This window comes from Bos javanicus, chromosome 4, assembly GCF_032452875.1.
Source record: "Bos javanicus breed banteng chromosome 4, ARS-OSU_banteng_1.0, whole genome shotgun sequence".
Classification (NCBI taxonomy): Eukaryota; Metazoa; Chordata; class Mammalia; order Artiodactyla; family Bovidae; genus Bos; species Bos javanicus.
The window spans coordinates 19,724,685-19,746,414 of NC_083871.1; the positions used below are offsets into that span (position 1 = coordinate 19,724,685).

General features: G+C 34.1%; 1 protein-coding gene across 10 annotated transcripts in view; it reads left to right on the forward strand.

Annotated features, from left to right (window-relative positions):
- Nucleotides 1–21,730, forward strand: part of PHF14 (PHD finger protein 14) — a 199,482-nt gene that overhangs the window by 114,574 nt on the left and 63,178 nt on the right. For 3 of the 10 annotated variants that reach the window (XR_009735798.1, XR_009735800.1, XR_009735799.1), the window contains exon 17: nt 18,017–18,222. The exons of 6 other annotated variants lie outside the window; for them this stretch is intronic. Coding sequence is in view for 1 of the 4 variants with exons in the window: in XM_061413576.1 (XP_061269560.1) it covers nt 17,077–17,089 (13 nt within the window). In the remaining 3 variants the exon portion in view is untranslated. Of the gene's footprint in view, nt 1–17,076; nt 17,819–18,016; nt 18,223–21,730 lie in introns of those variants that run through there. One more of the 10 variants, XM_061413576.1, reaches the window with a different exon arrangement.

Below are 21,730 nucleotides of genomic sequence, written 5' to 3' on the forward strand. Positions count from 1 at the left end.
TAAAGATCAATGCCTGTTAACTTTGAGAGGGCACATTTCTGTTGGGAATGAAGTCATAAAGTTGTCCCACGTAAAACTTTTTTGCCCTGTGGAAACATGCTGAGAAAAGGAAAGTAATTTACTAAAATATAGTTTGTAACGCTTGTACAGCATTGGACTCTGTTTTAGAGTTGATATGGAGTGCCTGGATATGGGCCCCATCACACAATAATTTAAAAAACAAAACCGAAAACCTTGGAAGTATATTTTGCACATACATATCTCTTAATAGCTCACTTTTGAAAAAAGATACATCAGATAGTATTTGACTAAACACTACTTTGGTTCCCCTGAATCCCCGGGATAATAGGAATATTCATAAAAGGTGCAATTTCAACTAAAGAAATGGAAATTTAACTTGAAATTTCTCAATCTGCCCGTTTTCCTAGCTGGCTTTAATATGAGACCATCACTCTTTATGAACTCTATTGTCGATTGTATTTAGTTGCCTGACGGACTTTAATTCTGCTCCTCTTTCTTGCAAATGTCTCAGAATGGGAGGATTTACATTGAGTTCAGCAGTTCTTTGTCTTCAGATGATTATATAGATCAAAAGAACTAATTAGAATAATATGCAGTGTGGATATAAATCCCTATGTTTTCAACTAAAAATGATTTGGCATTTTGTTAGTGATATAATTAAAGTATGCCTTACTGAACAAGTACCTTTCTTTTGCTTTCCTTTTTTTTTTTCACTTTCTTCCTTCCTTTTTTCCCTCCCTCTTACCCTCCTTCACTTTCCCCTCTTCCTTCCTCCTTTCTTCCTGCCAACTCTCCATCATTATGACTGGAAAGCCACAGAAATTTCTTATGTAGAAATAATCAGTTTTCTGAAAATTCTCAGATAATAGGAACTGGTAGTATAGGATTACCCAGTAAGATAATTGTAAAAAAAAGAAACAGTGGTAGCCAGTAAAGCCAATGGATTTGTAAAAGAATGGGTAGGTTTAAGCAAGTAGGGAAAAATAGAGCAAGGCTTTCCAGAAGAGAAGAGATGCTTTGTGAGCATTCTCAAGAAGATGGGAAGTCCTTTTGTGGCAGAGTTCTGGGCAGAATTATTTGACCTAAAATACCACAATTTATGATTGGGGGATTGTAACATTACATAAAAGTAAGATAAAAAAAAAAAAAGATACTTTATAATGTGCTATTTTGCATAACTATTACCATAATATTTTCTAACATTGTAGTTTAAAATAGTTACAAAATTTAAACATGTTCATGAAGAAACTGTATACATACATTATACATACATATACATACAATTCTGGGAAAAACAAAAAACATCAGTATAATAAATGTTTGCATATACAGATAGCCTTTTATTTTGGAGATACTGGCATACTGGATTAGAGCATATTTGTTAACAGATTGTTTTTTAAGTATTAATGCAATATATGTTGTTTTTAATTGCTTAATAAGTGTACAAAGAAATGTTATTTTCACTCTGTTTCCTCAAAACCCTTTCTATTTGAGGTAACAGACATAGTCAATTCGTGTATAATCAGCCATACTTCTTTCTTCTAAGTGCAAACGAAATATGCCCCAATATTCAGGGCGTATTGGCTGGCTTCCTCCCTCTCTCCCTTTTAAAGCTATTGTAGGCTTTACTCTGAAATGTCCCTTTTTTTTTTTTTTTTTTTTAAACTTGAAAACACATAGTGGACTTTTTCAGTAAATATAGAACTAAACCAGTCTTTTAAATAGCAATAAAATAATATAATAAAATAAACCATAATTTATTAATACTTATCTATAAATGGAAATTCATGTTTTTTTTGTTTGATTTCTATCTCAAATTGAGTTTGCTAGACCAAACTGTATGTATGTATTACATTTTAATATATATTATTGTATCTTTCCCAATATACATAATTGTTTGAGGATGTTATTGTGTAAGTTTTTTACAATTTGGTTGATAGAAATTGACAGTTTTATTTTATTTTGTGACTGTGTTGTTGAGTTATTTATTCATATATTGATTAGCCATCTGGATTTTCTCATCCATGTGTTGTCTTTCCATATCCTGTGCCTCCTTATTGAGATATTTTCTCTTTTTTTAAAGATGAGTTTATCACATATTTTTAGTGTAGATTACAGGCCTTTTCTTTCAGGTATTTTGTGTGTGTGTGTTTCGCTTGCTAATGATACTTTTGGCAAAACAAGTTTTACTTTTTATATGTTATGATATTTATGTCTGAAGAAACCAATATGTGTTATTATGACATAACCAACTAATATCTCATACATTACCTAGTCAGGCAGTGCATATATATTTGTCTTTGCCCTTTGGATGATCTATGTGCAGTTTTGCTTGAAATATTTTTAAAGACCTGCAGAGATACTATGTCATTTAAAAATAGTTTTATTTTATATTTTTGTATAGCATAATATAAAATGTTAGTTTGCTTTACTAGTATATGTCAAATTCTTTTGATTTAAAAACAATTTGTTTTCAGAGACTATTTTGTAACTTTTTAAATATTGAGAATGCATATTTTCAAGCTCCTTAAAGCTTCTTTTCAATTTTGTAACTTTTTATATAATGTTTTGGACCTTATTAATAGTGTTTGGTGATTGGACCTTGAGGAAATTGAATTTGTGTTTGGTGGTTGATTACAAAGGCAAAATTATAGTTTTAATTGAAGAAGTCACTGATAAATTCTGAATTGCTAAATTCAAAGACATTTTAATTTTCTAAGTACTCTTCATTTTTCTTCTTGTTTCAGCATTTAATAACATTGGTGACGAACATTCCTTCTTAAAGCTTTTGTTTTTCCTATTTCAGTGTTTTACTCTAGTTCCTATCAGTGGCAGGACAGTGGTTAAAATGCTTATGTCTGGGGCCCAAATTATTTGGGTTCAAATTCTCCGCCAACAGTTATTAGTTTTGACTCTGAGTAAGTTATATAATCTCTGTGCCTTCAGTTCATTTCAGTCCCTCAGTTGTGTCCAACTCTTTGCAACCCCATGGACTGCAGCACACCAGACTTCCATGTCCTCCACCATCTCCGAGAGTTTGCTCAAACTTATGTCCATCGAGTCAGTGATGCCATCCAACCATCTCGTCCTCTGTCATCCCCTTCTCCTCCTGCCTTCAATCTTTCCCAGCATCAGTCTTTTCTAATGAGTCAGTTTTTTGCATCAGGTGGCCAAAGTTTTGGAGCTTCAATCCTTCCAATGAATGTTCAGGACTGATTTCCTTTAGGATGGACTGGTTGGATCTCCTTTCTGTCCAAGGGACTCTCAAGAGTCTTCTCCAACACCACAGTTCAAAAGCATCAATTCTTTGGCACTCAGCTTTCTTTATAGTTCAACTGTCACATCCATACATGACTACTGGAAAAACCATAGCTTTGACAAGATGGACCTTTGTTGGCAAAGTAATGTCTCTGCTTTTTAATATGCTATCTAGGTTGGTCATAGCTTTTCTTCCAAGGCACAGACATCTTTTAATTTCATGGCTGCAGTCACCATCTGCAGTGATCTCTGTGCCTTAGTTTCTTCATTTATAAACTCAGAATAGTAATTGTTTCTACCTCATAGAATTGCTGTGAGGATTAAATGAATAGAAATAGAGGTTATATGCCTTCATTAACTCCCTCTTAGTCTGTTATAGTAACCAGCACCATCAATAGTTTGAATGTCTCCAGTCTCCTTCTGGTTGTCTAAAGAATTTGTTCACGTTGTACTTAAATTTGTCCAGAAGCTTCTTGTTTGTTACAAGGTAAATCCAGAGTCTAAAACATGGTCTAAGGTCTTCCACACCTGACCTCGGTCTTTTTAGTCTTCATTTCAGTTATTCACAGTTTGGAATAACCTAGTTCTCCTTCCTAAAACTTTCACTTAGTTTCATGCCATCTTGCTTCACCTTTAATTTATGTTACATTAGTCATTCAGTCGTGTCCAACTCTTTGTGACCTCATGGATTGTAGCCTTCCAGGCTCCTCTGTCCATGGGATTCTCCAGGCAAGAATATTGGAGTGGATTGCCATTTCGTTCTCCAAGGGATCTTCCCAACCTAGGGATCGAACCTAGGTCTTCCACATTGCAGGCAGATTCTTTACCACCTGAGCCACCAGGGAAGCCCCAACTTTAACTTGCTCTTATCTAAAATGATCTCCTGTTTTTCTCTGGAATGAGGACTTCTCAATCATTTATATTTAGTCTGTATGTCTTGGTCAATTCATGATTCTTAGTGTGTAAGTACCATATCTTTAAAAAATATTTTTTAATTTTTAATTGGGAGATAATTGCTTTACAATGTTGTGTTGGTTTTATTTTATTATTAGTGTAGGGCTAGACAAAACAACCAACAGAAAGGAATAAAAATTCCAGAAAAAGGCTTATGCACATAAAAAAACCTCAATAATTGTATCGTTTTAAAATTCATTTAATTTTAATTGGAAGATAATTATTTTATATTATTGTGTTTGTTTCTGCTATACATCAACATGAATCAGCTGTAAGTGTACTTATATCCACCCCTCTTGAACCTCCCTCCCATCTCCCAGTACCATATATTGATATTTAAGTTAATTTTAATTATTCCAGTCCCAGGCTCTCTCCATGCTTATCACATAGTATGCCCTTTACATAGATGAAGAGAATAGAGAATCTATAGATTTTAATTAAAGTCATTCATATTTAATATTTTAAGAGTAATATTCATCAGATATTACTGGGAACTTGGCTTAGTTAATGTCATTTTTATATACAAAATGTTCAAACCTTATTTAGATTGGGATGGTAGTTTTCGTCATACTTTAATGTAACTTATAGTAATTCCATTCATTTTTTCCTTCATGGCTGTATTGTTCTATGAGTTAAGATACTTTTAAATTCTTAAATGAGTTTTATTACCCTCACATTCCTCTGGTGTTTCTAAGGATAGTTCCTACTTCATTGACATCTGAATTTTCTTTAATCTGAAAATATGTGTACTGTTAATTTTTGCTAATTTTAACTGCTTGGGCAATACAGAGTCAGTTAAGTTAAATCAGATTAGGTCATAATACAATTTTAGTCAGAGTAGAGGAAATAAAACTGTACTTTATTTTGTAATTTGTAACAGTCTGGATTTTCTTTCCATTTTAATCTGAAAGAAAATTAGTAACAGTTTGAGAATTTCTAATTTGGCTTCCTGGGGTAATTCCATGGCAATAAAAGACACTGGTTCTTTCTTTCCTTTTTATTTTTTTTTGGTTTTGTTTGCTGTTTCTGTATCGGTACTTGGGTACAGTACATAGTTCTTTGTTTCGCGCCAGTGACTGGCGTCCCAGGCGTCTTTCCCCGTGCAGTTAATCCTTTCAGTGGCTCTTGCTGACTTGGATTATGCCTATGAGCTACCTCTCTGGCCCTTATTACTCTCCTCACTTGGTAATTAATCTCTAGATTATTTCATTCCTGTTAATATCTTCATTTGTCTGTGTGTGCCTGTGTGATGTGCATAGTTAACGTTTATAAGACTAGCTCTAGCACTCTTTTCTGTGTTGGGTAAGAATTTTAAATATGTAATTTAAAAAGCAACTATGAATAATTTAGGAAAATTATGATGATTTCTGAAAGTTGAATGGAAACAAAAGCAAAAGTAAAAAAATAAAATATACATCTTTAAAGTCATTCAGGGTAATTACTGTTTGTAGAACATAATTCTTTAAGTTTTAACTTCTGGTAGAATACTGCTTGTTTCCTTCAGTATAACATTTAACTTTGTAAAATTATCATTGTTATTAACTTGAGAAAGAAATTTGTATTGGTTACACAAACACACAGATGAATACACACAATAGTCTATTTTCTAACTTGACTGTTTTACAAATTGTCAAGTGATTCAAACACTGACAATTAATAAGAATAACAATATTTGTTATTTTCAGACATTTGAAAGTGTCTGATTTGTAAATATTGTATATTTTATATGTAATTCTACGTTTTTTGTTTTGAGGTGAGGAAAAATTTAATTTTGTCCTATTTCAGTTGTGCTGGCTTTACATGTGCTCTTATTTTTATGATAACCTTCCTCTTTGGATTTTATCACAAGGAAATATTCAAAGAAAAGTATTTAAAGAATATTTATAGCCATATTAATAGTAGTAAAATTATCCATACTCAAAATACACAAATCCCAGAATAAAAGCAGCTTAAACATGGTATGGGAGGGGAATGATAAGTATAGCAAATTAGTAGAACAAAAAATATGTATCTTTTGTAGATTACAAGATAATTACATGGGAATGAAGAAAAGTATTTTAGAATATAAGTAAATGCTCCTCAGTTGTTACATAACAGATACCTAGAGATTGGAAGGGAGCAAGAAATAAGCATGCTATTTTTTTTTAGTATGGTAGGATTGTGAGTAAAACATTAAAAAATTTTTACAAAGTTTTAAGTTACTTACACTTTAAAATACAGTCCTAATTGACTACACACACAAAAAGGCTAATTAAATATTAAAAAAAAACATGACTATGATTAGTTGGCCTAAGCCAATAAAAATCTTGTGCAAACTTTTACTGAGAAACTGCTAATTCTAGGGAAAACATATTTAAGTGAAATATAATAAATATAATAATTCTTCCTCAAAGAAGATACTAAAAGTGGCTCAAGTAAGTTTTTTGTGCACATTTTAACTTCAGTTAGTTAAGAAACAAAATTATAAACAGAGTGAAAGTATATGTCTACTAGGATATAAATAATTCACTAATTGGTTCATATGTATATTTTTTTAACGTACCTGATTATTATAAATCAGGTCCTCAGTGTTATCTGGCAGTCCTTCCATATTTTCCTAGTCAGCTTGAACTTTGATTTCTGAGAGTGCCTGTGTCCATTCTTCTCATGCTCCTTATCTCATCATCTTTTCTCTTCCTTCATATTTATCAAATGACCTTGTCTCCTGCTTCACATACAAAACAGAAACCATCAGACAGAAATCCCTAAACTTTCTGACACGGAAGCTATAACTTACTTACATCCATAGGCTTCTGTCTTCCACCACCCTTTGCTCTCTTTTCATAACAGTTTAGTAGAAGAGGTGTTCCCTTTTCCTTCTGAAACTATCATGTCTACCAGTGCCCCCTGGATCCCAATCATCATGACTCTGATTATTTCCTACTCTTCTGTAATTATCTTCAATTTCTCAGTTGATTCCTTTCCTTTAGCTTTCAATTCATGGCATTCTCTTAGATATTCTATCTCTCTGGATTGTTGCTGTTGTTCAGTCGCTGAGTTATGTCTGACTCGTTGCAGCCCCATGGACAGCAGCACGCCAGGCCTCCCTGTCACTCACCATCTCCTGCAGTTTGCCCAAGTTCATGTCCGTCTCTCTAGAGAGTCCTTTTGTGGACATCTCTACCTTTGCACTTGTTGCTCTTCCTAAACCTCTGTCCAAGTTTCTTTTTTTTTTTCCATTCTACAAAGTCCTTGGTGATCTCATCTTTGATGTCTTCTTTCTTTTAATTCAGAATACTCCCAAATTTTTAATTCTAGCCAGACTCTCCACTTAGTTTCTGATTGGTATAGCCAAATGCCAGCAAAACATTTTTCTGATATACTCTTTTAAAAATCTCCTCTGTACTTCTTCAAATTTTATTCTACATATTCTCTCCCTGATAAATTCCTACTTACCTTGTAACACTTGCTTTAATCTTGTTAGTGTTTTCTCTTGTTAATCCTTTCCTTAGCCTGCTCTCTCCTACTAATCAAGCAAAGATAGTCTGTCTGCCTATATGTTTTATTGACCGTTTATTGCAGGCCTATATGCTAATAATGCTTGTTACTTTGTATTAAATCTCTCCTGTATAGAGTCTTGACCCTCCATCAGACTGTGAATTTAATGGAAGAGTTATACTTTTTATCTCAAGTGCCAGAATAAAACTTGGCATACTGTAATCTGTCTGTGATTATTTGGACAGACAGTTTTTAAAAGATCATTTGGTTAGTGTGAGTTAGGCTTAGGACCCAGACTTCTTGACTTCAGTGTTCATTATCACACTGTTTCTACAGGTTCTGTTATTAACTTCTTATAATAATCCTACTCTTTATAAAGACACTATGATAGTGCACAGTTGTGTTTTTACATGCCCTACAAACAATATTATTAGTTTTAATAAAATGTTTATACTTTTTAACACATTTATTCTAGTATCTGGACTGTTGATCATTTTAGGTTCATTTTGATTTTGGAGAATATAACTCCATCTGGATTAACTGCACAAGTCTTTTCATTGTTTAAGTACTTACTGGAAATAAATCTTTTGTAGTGTTGTGTCACTGTACATCGTTGAGTTTCCATATTTCCCTTTTGTGACAGTAGCTACTTTATTTTATGACATTTTATTGATTTAGTCAGGTCACTTGAATGTAAATGGTACAAAAAGTTTAATTCTTCATACATTTCTTGAGCTTTAATCTTTGCAGTCACATCTTTTTAAATTCGGCACCCATTATAGAAGTATTATGTCCCATATATAAAATTGCTCACTTTGAAAACTTCTTAGATCTTCTTGTTCTGGTGTTTGTTTAGCTATCTTAGAAATACCTGAAAACAATTTTTGGTAACTATGTGTGATTTATTAATATCAGATAGACATGTTATCAGTGGGCAAACTTTTAAGTCTCATTAAACCTCTTTTTTTTTTTTTTTTTACTGGTAAGTAATAACTTACTCTCTATATAAATAAATATAAGCACATATGTGCATGAAATATGCATAACATTGCTTCCTTTACACCTCATTGCTTACCCTGTAGTACTCTTAGAATTAAAGTTTGGGAAATTCCCTGGCAGTCCAGTGATTAGCACTTGGTGCTTTCCTGGCTTTGGCCCAGGTTTAATCCTTGGTCAGGAAACTAAAATCCTGCAAGCCAAGCAGCTTGGCCAAAAAAAAAAAAAAAAAAACCAGAGAGTTTGATTTGCAATTAGATTGTTTTCTTCTTGAGTTTTTATTTTTATCAATTACAATTTCGATATACACTAACTTTATTAGTTAGTAGATCTAGAGTTAGAACGGAGAAGGCAATGGCACCCCACTCCAGTACCCTGGCCTGGAAAACCCCGTGGGTGGAGGAGCCTGGTGGGCTGCAGTCCATGGGGTCGCTACAGTCGGACACGACTGAGCGACTTCACTTTCAGGCATTGGAGAAGGAAATGGCAACCCACTCCAGTGTTCTTGCCTGGAGAATCCCAGGGACGGGGAAGCCTGGTAGGCTGCCGTCTGTGGGGTTGCACAGAGTCTGACACAACTGAAGTGACTTAGCAGCAGCAGCAGCAGAGTTAGAAACTAGAACACAATAAGTGTTCAAAAGATTCATTTACTGTTAAATTGGATTTTTTTCCTTTAAAGCCCTGCATATTAAAGAGACAGAGAAAAATTTCTTGTGATCTTTGTTCCCTTACATGTATTATGATTATCTGAAAATTAAACTGTCAATTCCAGAGTTTATTACCTGTTTCTAAAACAGTGGGATTTCTTAGCAAGAATATTGGAGTGGGTTGCCATTTCCTTCTCCAGGGTCTCTTCCCAACTCAGGGATCAAACCTGCATCTCCTGCTTGTCAGGGGGATTCTTTACCTAAGATTGAACCACTGGGTTCAGTACCTACTTTCATTTGCCCACATTGCTTGTTTTGATATTTAATTTATGTTAGGCAAGGGCATGTTGTTATTTAATCAAAGTTTGTTTTATTATACTGTTATTTTAATTCTTTGGTGAATTAAAGTGAAAATTTTAGGGAAAAAAAAAAAAGTGAATAACTCAGTTTCCTCAGCCTTTCTCTCAGATATACTGTATCAGTTGTGTAATTCCTTATGACTTTCCTTTGACCCTTATCTGAATACTCCATGGTTTCTTTAAAAGTTGAATATAAGAACTCCACGAACAATTTTTAATGAGGTACTTAATGTTTGTCTGTTTTCCTAAAATACTTTGGCAAGTTTGAGAAAAGTGAAGGTAATTATTACCTTCTAACTATACTATTAAAAAAGTGATTATGACTTAACTTTAGTATAAAATTGTTCATGCATTCTGTGTGTGTGTGTGTCATTTTTCAGTACATAGATAATACATGAAGCCCATGGTCTTAAGTGTCCTAAGTGTGATCTAGCCAGTTGAATACTGTGAGAATTGATAGACTGAACTACATGAAAGTAACTTTAAGTGTGTTCTCTCCAGATAATAGCAAGTGGAGGAAGAATTCTGCTTTGAATAAAACTTGTTAGGTCGTCTCTGTAGATTCTAAGTGTCCTAAGTGTGATCTAGCCAGTTGAATACTGTGAGAATTGATAGACTGAACTACATGAAAGTAACTTTAAGTGTGTTCTCTCCAGATAATAGCAAGTGGAGGAAGAATTCTGCTTTGAATAAAACTTGTTAGGTCGTCTCTGTAGATTCTTAGTAAATCACATGGACACAGGCCCTGCTGCACAAGGAAAATAGGCCTAGGAAAGACTAAATCAATGGGATTCAGTCACATCCAAGAGAAATTGCATGTCAGTAACTTGCTTTTTAAGTGACTGAAATCTTCCAGACCCATTTCTTTTGTCAGTTACTCATTTGAGTCAATAATTAAAGAATTTTAAAAATTGCCTGTTTATATCAAGGACCTTGTTGTGACGTGGCCTTTAAATGTAGATCATTTAAAAAGGAAAGTTGAGTTTCTTATAGTGAGTATATTAAGCACTCTGATCAAAAAAATTTTTTGATTGTGCTTTTGAAGCTTTAATTTGTAAAGAAATTATGGAATCTATTTCCCTCCAGTTCTTTTAATAATAAGATTCCTATGTTTTGTCTCATCAAATTCATTTTCTAAACTATTTAATATTAAGGAAATTAAAATCCATTTATTTATTCATCAAATTGTCATTTGGAAGATATATAAAGGCATAAGACTTTATATGGGAATGGGGATGTTTGTAAAAGGATGAGGGAGAAATTTCCATATAAACGAAGGTGACATTTGACTTGGATCTTGAAGTATGAACAGGTTTCAGAAGATTGTGATAAGAGGTACCAGATCCTTGAAGAGAATGAATATGATTAAAGACATAGAGCACATCATGAGAAATGCTGGACTGGATGAAGCACAAGTTGGAATCAAGATTGGCAGGAGAAATATCAATAACTGCAGATATACAGATGACACCACACTTATGGGAGAAAGCAAAGAAGAACCAAAGAGCCTCTTGATGAAAGTGAAAGAGGAGAGTGAAAAAGTTGGCATAAAACTCAACGTTCAGAAAACTAAGATCATGGCATCTGATCCTAGCATTTCATGGCAAATAGATGGGGAAACAGTAGAAACAGTGGCAGACTTTATTTTGGGGGGCTCCAAAATCACTGCAGATGGTGATTGCAGCCATGAAATTAAAAGACGCTTACTCCTTGGAAGAAAGTTACAACCAACCTAGTGAAAGTGAAGTCACTCAGTCGTGTCTGACTCTTTGCGACCCCATGGACTGTAGCCCACCAGGCTTCTCCATCCATGGAATTTTCCAGGCATGAGTACTGGAGTGGGGTGCCATGACCAACCTAGACAGCATATTAAAAAGATCTTTGCCAACAAAGGTCCATCTAGCCAAAGCTGTGGTTTTTTCCAGTAGTCATGTATGGATGTGAGAGTTGGACTCTAAAGAAAGCTACTGCTAAGTCGCTGCAGTCGTGTCCGACGCTGTGTGACCCCATAGATGGCAGCCCACCAGGCTCCCCCATCCCTGGGATTCTCCAGGCAAGAACACTGGAGTGGGTTGCCATTTCCTTCTCCAGTGCATGAAAGCTGAGGCCCGAAGGATTGATGATTTTGAACTGTGGTGTTGGAGAAGACTCTTGAGAGTCCAAGGAGATCCAACTAGTCCATCCTGAAGGAAATCAGTCCTGAGTGTTCATTGGAAGGACTCATGTTGAAGCTGAAACTCCAATACTTTGGCCACCTGATATGAAGAACAGACTCATTTGAAAAGACTGTGATGCTGGTAAAGATTGGAGGTGGGAGGAGAAGGGGATGACAGAGGATGAGATGGTTGGATGGCATCACCTACTCGATGGACATGAGTTTGAGTAAACTCAGGGAGTTGGTGATGGACAGCGAGGCCTGGCATGCCACAGTCCATGGGTCGCAAAGAATCAGATGCAACTGAACTGAACTGAAAGACATAGAGTGGGATCCTGGGAGTCATTTGTGATGTAGATTGAAGGTAGATTGGGGCCTGGATTCATGCTAAAGACTTGGAGAGTAGGGTAAAGAAGTTGCCTGCCCATGCAAGAGACGTAAGAGATGTGGGTTTGGTCCCTGGGTTGGGAAGATCCCCTGGAGGAGGGCATGGCAACTCACTCCAGTATTCTTGCTGGAGAATCCCATGGACAGAGGAGCCTGGTGGGGAGCACCCCATGGGGTCCAAAAGAGTCAGACACTACTGAGGCGACTAAGCACTTAAGTACACACAATGGGGATTCACTGAAGGTCAGAGATAACAGAGAGAATAGTACTTTTATGAGGTTGATATTGTGGTGGCCTGTGTGATGAATGACCAGTTTGGGGGCCTCGAACTTAGACTGATGGACAAATAAATGGAAAGGATTCAGTACGTGCAGGGGACATAACTCCACACCAGTGTTTACAGCAGATAATTAGCCAAAAAATGAGGAGGCAAGGAAGAAAGGGGTGTATTAAACTAAACTCTCCTTTTCTTTCCTTTCCCATTTTTTTGGCTGACTTACGATGTCTACACTGTTCTCTACTATGTTATTCTGTACACTTGAGCTTCTTCATTGTTTCCTCTTTTTCCCTGGCCGTGTTTCTCAGTTCCAATGAGGCCTCCTTGGATTCCAATCTGTTTGCCTTGGCTGTCCACTTTTTTTTATTGCTAGTAAAACTGGTATAACTGCATTCTTTAGCTCTAATATATGTTGATTCCTCCAACTTTCTGGTTTATTCCTTGCCTGATTAAATGACCTAAACCTGAACTCCAGTCACTAAAGGAAGTCCACCAGAATCCTCCCTGTCTGAGCAGGCCACATGTTCTCCTGCTTCTTCATTTTCTCCTGAACCCAGCTGTTCTTTGTTTTCTGAATAGCACCATTCCAAGGTTGTTTTGAATATTTGCTGAATCATTTAGGGTAAAAGGGTCTAAAATTTAAAATTGAATGCTTTATACTACTGTTCTTGGGAGTTACTTAGTCATCCCTAACACTAAGGATATTGCCTTTGTGCCTTAGACCTAGCTTTATAAAAAACAGTGGTTTAAGTTAATGTCAGTGGTTTAAGTTAATGTCTTTAGAACCAAACTGATGCTGTATAATACATCACGAAGAGATTGGATTTTAAGGAGGAAATTCAAAAATAAACTGAGTCTTGTGAAGGAAGCTATACTTGAAAGTTTTTTTTAAGAATGGTCTTCTGTTAGTAAAAATTGGGAAAGGGATGTTTAATGTTCAAAATATATGTAATTGGATAATGCAGGTAGACCAGCTGCCACTGAATCTTTCTTATTAGAATAGTATTCTGATAAAATTTGGGTTGAAAAGAAAATGTTTATTCAGTATATATTTTTTCCTTTATAACTAAGCTGATTTGATGATTTGATTAGACATGTGGAGTGGCTAACTTGCCTCACACATTTAGTATTCAATGATGGCATTCATTGATTTTTCAAATCTATATTAAACCATTAAACCTTCAAATAACTTAGTATGATTTATAAATATTTTTGTTATCTGTGTTTGAATTTTTAAATTTTCTTTCTAAAATAAATGCATTATAGACTAGTAAATTGTAAAAAAAACAGAAGCCTGAACATGGTAACCATTAATTACATAGTGAAGTGTGGTATTTCTGGAGTATGCAATTTTAGAGTAGTAAATGTTATAATTTTTATCATATATAGCAGTGAAATATTTCTCACTTCACACATTTATTTTTCAGTAAAATTTATTTTTTGTAATTTTATACTCATTATTTATTGCAATGTGTTAATATTGTTAACTTATACATCAAAGGGGTTACTCAGTTATTTAGAAAGACTGGTATTACACCCACAGCTCTGCTACTGGTTAGATGAATGACCTTGAATTACGTTACCATTATAGTCATTTTCTCATCTATAAAATGAAGGTCTCAGCCTCATGTTTTCTCAGATTTTGTAACTCATAGTAATTTCAAAACAAATCCTATACAGTTCTGAAAAGGATCTCACTGTCAATTTGGCACTTGAGTCATCTGCTCAGTATCACTACTTAAGTAACAGGCAAAGAGCCCCTGCCAGGAAAGAAGTGTGTGAGTCACCCATTCCCTCTAGAGGCTGCTCTGATCACTGACAGTTTCCTTCTCCAAGTCAGCTAAGGTATCTCTTCTAGACAGTTTTCAATCATTAGAATCATATAAAACAAACATTATCTAACTTCTAGTGTTAGAAACCAACAATATTGTTTTCTGATTTTTCTTTTTCTTTTTTTAAATCAAACATCCCGTTTTATCTGTTCTCCTGTAACAAGGTTTTGATTTGTGGTGTTTGTATAGATTTGTATAGTTTTGGACATATGGAATAGACATAGTAATTGGAATTAGAATTTGTAGATAGGATATGAATGTTGGAGTTGATGGATTTTGAAGTCTAGATAATAAAATATAAGAAAATCATATTTTAACATTTTATTAATAATTGAACCCTTAAAGTCTTTATGAACTAGAGATCAAAATAATGCTAGTGTTAAAATAATGCTTCCCATATCCCAGATCCTCTTCTCTGCTCTCTGAATGTATTATCTCATTCAGTTTTTAACAGCAGTCGTATGAGGTGTGGACATCTCCATTTTGGAGATTAGATAACTGTTCCAAAGATATATTGAAACTGTGTTATATAAATTGTTATTAGAATATAGTTTCTTCCTTTCCAATACACATACTACTGTAGTGTTTGATAAATCTAATATTGTTCATGTTAGTTGCTGAGTGTTTAGTTTTATATTAGTTTATAGAGTATTTATTAAGGGCCAGTGTGCTAGTGTTTTCCATAGTTGATCTCATGTAATCCTCAAGGCAACTCCAAATTAGACAGATATTCATTTTACCCCCTAGTTTATGACTGAGGAAACTGAGAAGTTTTAACTTGTGCAAGACCACACAATAGGTAGAACAGGAAGTAGTAGAATTCAGTTTGGAGTTTAGGCAGTCTTGAATGTGTTGCGAATGCTCTAATCGTTAGGCATCCTGCAGACCAGACAAATGCTTCTTTAGCGTATTTGCCTTCATTGGGGCAAAAGTAGATGTTTCTTCTTGGTCAGCAATTCCAACTATACAAGAAGCTTGCCTCAGGGAAGCCCTTTGAAAATATTTAATTCCCTTTTTTCCTACATTAATTTGTAAGTAAACTTATTAGAAGCACATGGAATAAATACAAAGTCAAGGCTTAACCTCTGATATAAAAGACCATATAGTAGTCTTCTGTCCTAGGAAGGTAGCACACAGGATAAGTCATATTACTTATTCTGGAAATTAAGTGAAGTCTTAGAATGGAAGAATATTAGTGATAGCTTTTTAGTGTTTTCAAAGTTAAATCTAGTTTAATTAGAATTTAAAGCAGATGTTTATGGTATCTAGTGTTTCTATACTCAAATTCCTATCAGTGTCGAATACAAATACATCTTTGGGTTGTCTGCTAGTCTCCATTGTATTTACATGTAGGTTCAAGTTAAATGTGCTTCTGTGATAAATGATGTGGTTGCTTCCTCTTGCATTATGCTTATCTAGTAGTGCTTAACCTGCTGACAAAGCGTTTCTCAGAATAACAGGTTTAGAATGTGCTTAAAGCTCATCACTTGCAGACTGAAATGCTGAGAAAAGTTAGCACATGTGACTATTCAACAAGGGAATTCAGCTCTTCCTGTCTGTTTCCTTGTTATTCAGTGAGGGACTTCTGTTCATTCTGTTTACTTCTCATATGTTGATAAGTATATTTCTCTGAAAACTATGTTTCATGTTATATTCTTTTTTTCTTGTACAATTTTGTTTTTCCTTGCTTTGGAAGTATTCAGTTTGGCATGGGAGTTCTTCAGTAGCACTTTGTCTGTGATTGTGCCACTTTTCACTTTCTTTTTCTCAGTAGAACTTAGAAGCATTAAACACATCTCTCTAATAAATATTGAAATGAACTTTTTCTGTGATTTGTGACTAGTTGGCAATTTCACCTCATATACACAGATGTAAATATCTGAAGAGAATGATAAAATTTTGTTTACCACAATCAAAAAAGTTACCTCAAATTGCTAGGCATCTAAAATCACTCAGAAAGTTTATTGATAGGGAAATAAATACAAGAAACATTGATGAAAGTTTTGAAAATAAATACAAATGAATGACTTTCGAAAATTTGGTCAAAATTAGTGTATTTATAATCAATGACCAGGTCTTTACAATGACATGTATTGTGTCACTTGTTGCACAGATCTACTCAAATAGCTAGTTAGGGATATACTTTTCATAATTGTAACAAAGCATTTCCAATATAGTCTTTAATAAAAGAAGGCAGTGGAGGCCCAGGGAGTAAGAATCTGAAAATTTCCTCCCTGAGACTCTCTACTTGAGTAGAACCAGTCCTGTACTGTACTGATGACGTGTACTTGGTTTTAGCATAGTTGCATGCTTTCTCAAACATTATTAAATTGCTATATTTGATGAGAAGATAGCAAACTACTATTTTTAAAACATTTGTTGATTGAACTACATATTTGCTTGTATAAATGCAAGCCCCTCATCATTTTTATGCTTTCTCTTTTTGTTTAGTAAGGTTTATTTTGACAACTAAAAGCAATAAGAGTAATACAAGAGGCTACTCAGTGTTTCTAATGATAGAATAGTTCCAGTTTAACTAGTAAAAACCTTTGCAAGATCATGGCATTTAGATTCAGGGCATCTGTCTGTTTGAACCAGATCATATGTTATTTGAATCTACCATGGTTATTTTTAGTGTGTTTCATAAGACATAGTGCAGATCTGCTGTGATCTTTAAATGTTAATGTTCTTTTCTTATCACTTTACTGTGTAGATACCCTTCATGAGACCCAACTCTGCCACAGCTCATCCTCGGAGGCAATCCTGGAAACCTCTTTTATAAGTGTGATTTTTTAAATGTGGATAACCCTCTCAATAGAGTACATAAAGTAAAGGAGAACAGCTATCTTGTCCTTCCCATAAGCTTATCACTGCAAAAAGTTGCCTTTGCTTGTCAGGTTTGAATAGAATGTAATTGATTGGTTTGTTACTTGGACTGACAAGGCAGTTAATTTGCCTCTATGGAGTTTTTTTTTCTCTTTTTTTTTCCCTTCTTTTTTTTTAATCAGAAACATTTGATATGTACATTGTTGAAAAATACTAGATAATGTCTTGTCAGAATTGTCCATTAAGTAATGTCTTCCCCTCTTGCTTCTTTGGCAAATGATATACAGTGTTTGGACTTACTAAAGAGTTGTGGAAGCCGGACTTACATGCAATGTGCTACTCATTGTTGTTGAACAAATCAAGTAACAAATAAGAAAGACAATGCATTCCACTAGTCTGCTGTTCTGTTTCATCCAGCTAATACACATATTCATATATGAAACGCTACATTGGGAAACAACTGTAGACTATATTAAATGTTACTTTTACTTATAATAATTCAGCAAAAATGAAAACTTGTGAAAGAATATGCCATTCTAGTTTTGACTCATTAGTTCTAGTGTGAAAGCACTAGTATTATTAGCATGCAGTTTTTACAACTTCAGATTTTAAATAAATAAGATATATCTATGTTGATCTCTAGATATTTTTAGTAACCAAACTTACCGAGTCTTCATTGACTTAATACAAACTTTCTCTGTTTGGTTTAATTTTACTTTTCTCAACCATAAATATGAGGTAACAAAATAAGGAGAGAGATACAAAGCTTATTGACTATACAACCTGCCAAATGAAAGATCTTCATCAACATCTGTATCTTTCCAAAGGTTTGCAGAATTAAAATTTGATCTTCAAGCTTTAATGATCCTGTTTTAAGTCAACGACAGAAATATGTTGAATATTTCATCACTTCATCTTGAACTGATTTAGAAGAGACTCTTTGCTGAAATTGAAATGCATATTTACATGTAAATTGTCAACACGTCTCATGGAATTACCTGATTTATAGATGTGGTTTGGGACATCTTTTCAGGTATAGCGGCAATTGAAAATAGTTTAAACATTAGAAATAGAGTAGGAAATGTTACAGATAATCAAAAGCAAGTGTCAATATAAAGTTGCTATATGCTAGTAATCTATAGTTATACTAAGGAACCATAATTTATTGGATCTGTAGTAAAAGTAGAATGTATATAAAATATGTATAAACTGAGATCATCAACTTATTGAAAGACCTTGTAACATTGGAGGAAAAATATTAATAACCTGTAGCAAAACCAGTAGGCTTTTTTTTTCCTTAGGAGAAGGACTCACTGTTTATTGCTGTATAATCTTAAGAAAAAGTTGGTAATGATTACTGTTGCTGAATTTAAGAAAAATGGCAGATTTCCATTTCCTTAAAAAAGAAATGGCTAATTCATTGGGACCTGATCCTCCTTTGATACATGATGAGAAATTACCAGTGGTCATTTTATTTTAGACTTTTCATTTTGAAAAAATAATTAAGTCTTATGCTTTTGATGTCACTGTCAATCAAAATCCTTTCCACCTTTTTCTGTTTGTAATAACATACTGTCTTCATTCTCTGTCTTACTTTAATACTTCTGTGGTAGATATCCTGTTCCATATTTGGTGCTAGCCCTAAGAATCTTGGTCATAGATCACAAATAAAACACTTTTTCCTAATAATCTCCTAGACACTCTTATATTTCCAGGGAACAGAATTAACCCTTTTCTGAAATTGGTCCAGTTGTTATTCAAAGGAGATATTAGTGTATACTTAAGGGGATATACACTAAACTGTTCATATTTTACAGACATATATAAGAGAAAACAGCCAAACAAGTGAATGATGGTTCATTGTCACATAATAGGGAAAGGAAAGAAAACACTGAAATATCAAGGGGTAAAATAAATAACTCGGAGATACAAGAAGAATAACATGACAGTATATAGCAGTGGTTCTGAAACTTTGTAGTGTATCAGAATCACAGGAAGAATTTGTTTAAAAGCAGACTGCTCACATACCACCAGTCTTCTTTTAGTCCTCTACATTTTACTCCCTCCTCCTCCTCCCTGCAGTTCCTGAATAAGTGGCTCTGGGATGAGGCCAGAAATTTTGCTTTTCTAACAAGTTCCCAAGTGATGCTGCTGCTGCTGGCCAGGGACATCCTTTGACAACCATTTGTATATAATATTTTTTAAAAGAATCATGGTGTTGTGCTTGACATCGATTGATTGAATGTGGCTTTAATCTCATTAAAAGGCCCTTAAATTTGCAAAAATATTTATTTCTAGGTAAAAGGGATTGTGGTAATTCTATTTACAACACATGCAGTATAACTTCTTTATTATACATAAGTTCAATTAAATAGGTGTTTATTTTATACCTGTTACAGAGATAGCCGTATTTTAGGCACAGAAATGAATCAAGGCGCATAGCCTTTGTCCATAGTAACTTTGTTAAAATTTGAAATTAGGATTATGTTTAACATGAAAGCAGAGATTAGCCTTAACCTTAATCCATTTTAAGTTTGTAAATGAAATTTTTTTATCATTTATATATCGTTATGTGTTTGTTTATCTGATTTTACGTTTTTAATAGTAAAAATAGATTGATGATAAATAATAAGAATATTCACACTCACTATCCTATTTCCCTGTTTTTACATCATACACTTAAAAGTGAAGGTGAAGTCACTCAGTTGTGTCCGACTCTTAGCGACCCCATGGACTGCAGCCCACCAGGCTCCCCCATCCCTGGGATTCTCCAGGAAGAACACTGGAGTGGGTTGCCATTTCCTTCTCCAATGCATGAAAGTGAAAAGTGAAAGTGAAGTCGCTCAATCGTGTCCGACTCTTAGCGACCCCATGGACTGTAGCCCACCAGGCTCCTCTGTCCATGGGATTTTCCAGGCAAGAGTGCTGGAGTGGGGTGCCATTGCCTTCTCCCATACACTTAAAGAGATCATTATTTTTAAATACTTAATATTCTTTATTTGACAAAACTTACCACTGTTTCACTTGTTTCTCAGTATGGGAATATTTTTATTAATATTTCACCAAAATCTTTTCAAGAAATTCAGAAGGACTCTGCAGCAGAATGATATATTGACATCATTAATTTTTCTTTAAGTTTTCTGAAATCATTTCAACAATTAAAACTTGTTTAAGAGACTCAGCTTTAGAGTTGCATGATATATGAAGGCAGAAATTTTTTCCTACTTGTCTGAGTCAGCACTTTGTCAGTTTACATAACACTAAGGATTGTGATTTAAAATATTTCTGATCTGGACATGCTTTGCAAATACTACTTTTTTTTTTTTTTTTTAATTTAATAAACATGTAGGCCTCTTTCTCCCAGTACTCAGTCTTAAGACTTTCTGTAGGTCTGCTAATAAGATTCATTGCTGTTCAGGTACATAAGATACAATGAAGTTGGATGCTCATGCTGGGCTTTGTAAATAAAATGAGATTGACCCCCAGCCATTATGTCATTTACCTAATTTATGTTGTAAAATCAAGATCTACACTATTGATTAGAGAATAATTAGTTAATTATGAGCAGAGAAATACAAAGTTATATGGGACTTGAGCACAGCAGGTTGTACTGCTGAAAGATTTCCAAGGGCATGAGCAGATGGAGATCAGTTTATTAAAGAACGAAGCAGACGTGTTTCAGGTATGAAAATGTCTCATCGTTCTCTTGTGCTGTGAAGAGGAACTTGACCTTATTGTGCATTTTCATGTGAATTCTTTTGTTTCATGTTTTATTTTTTTCCTTTCACTTTTAATCTTATAACTTGGCTGCTGCAGATGTAGCAAGCTGAATTAACTCCATTATTTAAGAGAAATTAAAAATGAATTTGGATTTCAATAATTATCCAAATGTTTTTTCCAATTAATATACTTAATGTGTAAAGGATATTTTTGTGTTTCCTACCACTCATTCATTCATTATTGCATGTGATGGAAATCTATAGTAGCATTAATAAAAATATGTTCAAGAACTCTATATTAGTCATTATATGTGTAATATGTTATAATAGACATTTTCTAATTATTTAGAAAATGCTCATATAGGTTATTTGCACTAAAAGGGTTGTAAAAAGGAATAAAGTTTGCCTTTGCCTTTATTGATATTAAGTGTTATTCTAATATTGGTAGAATGCATCATTTTGTGCAAGCTTGTATTATTTTAGAGGTGATTTAACTCATGGGACACAAACCTGCATTTTCTCCATCTGTTAAAATGAATAAAAGAAATAATTGGCCACCGTTCAATAAAAGAGTCTATCACTACTGGTTAATATCTTTGTGTAGGTGTTCTAACTGCTAGTAAGATTTTATGTAAGTAATCTTATATTCAAATACAATTCTTTTGATCATTCTTATATAGAATTTTTACATAGAAGTGATGAAGAAGGAAGAAAATCCAACCCACAGTTCTTTTGATACTTAATTGTGTGTGTTCCTTTTTTTAAGTGAACCAATGTAATAGTGTACATTTTCAGAGTCAGTTTTGTTTTACTCCATATAGA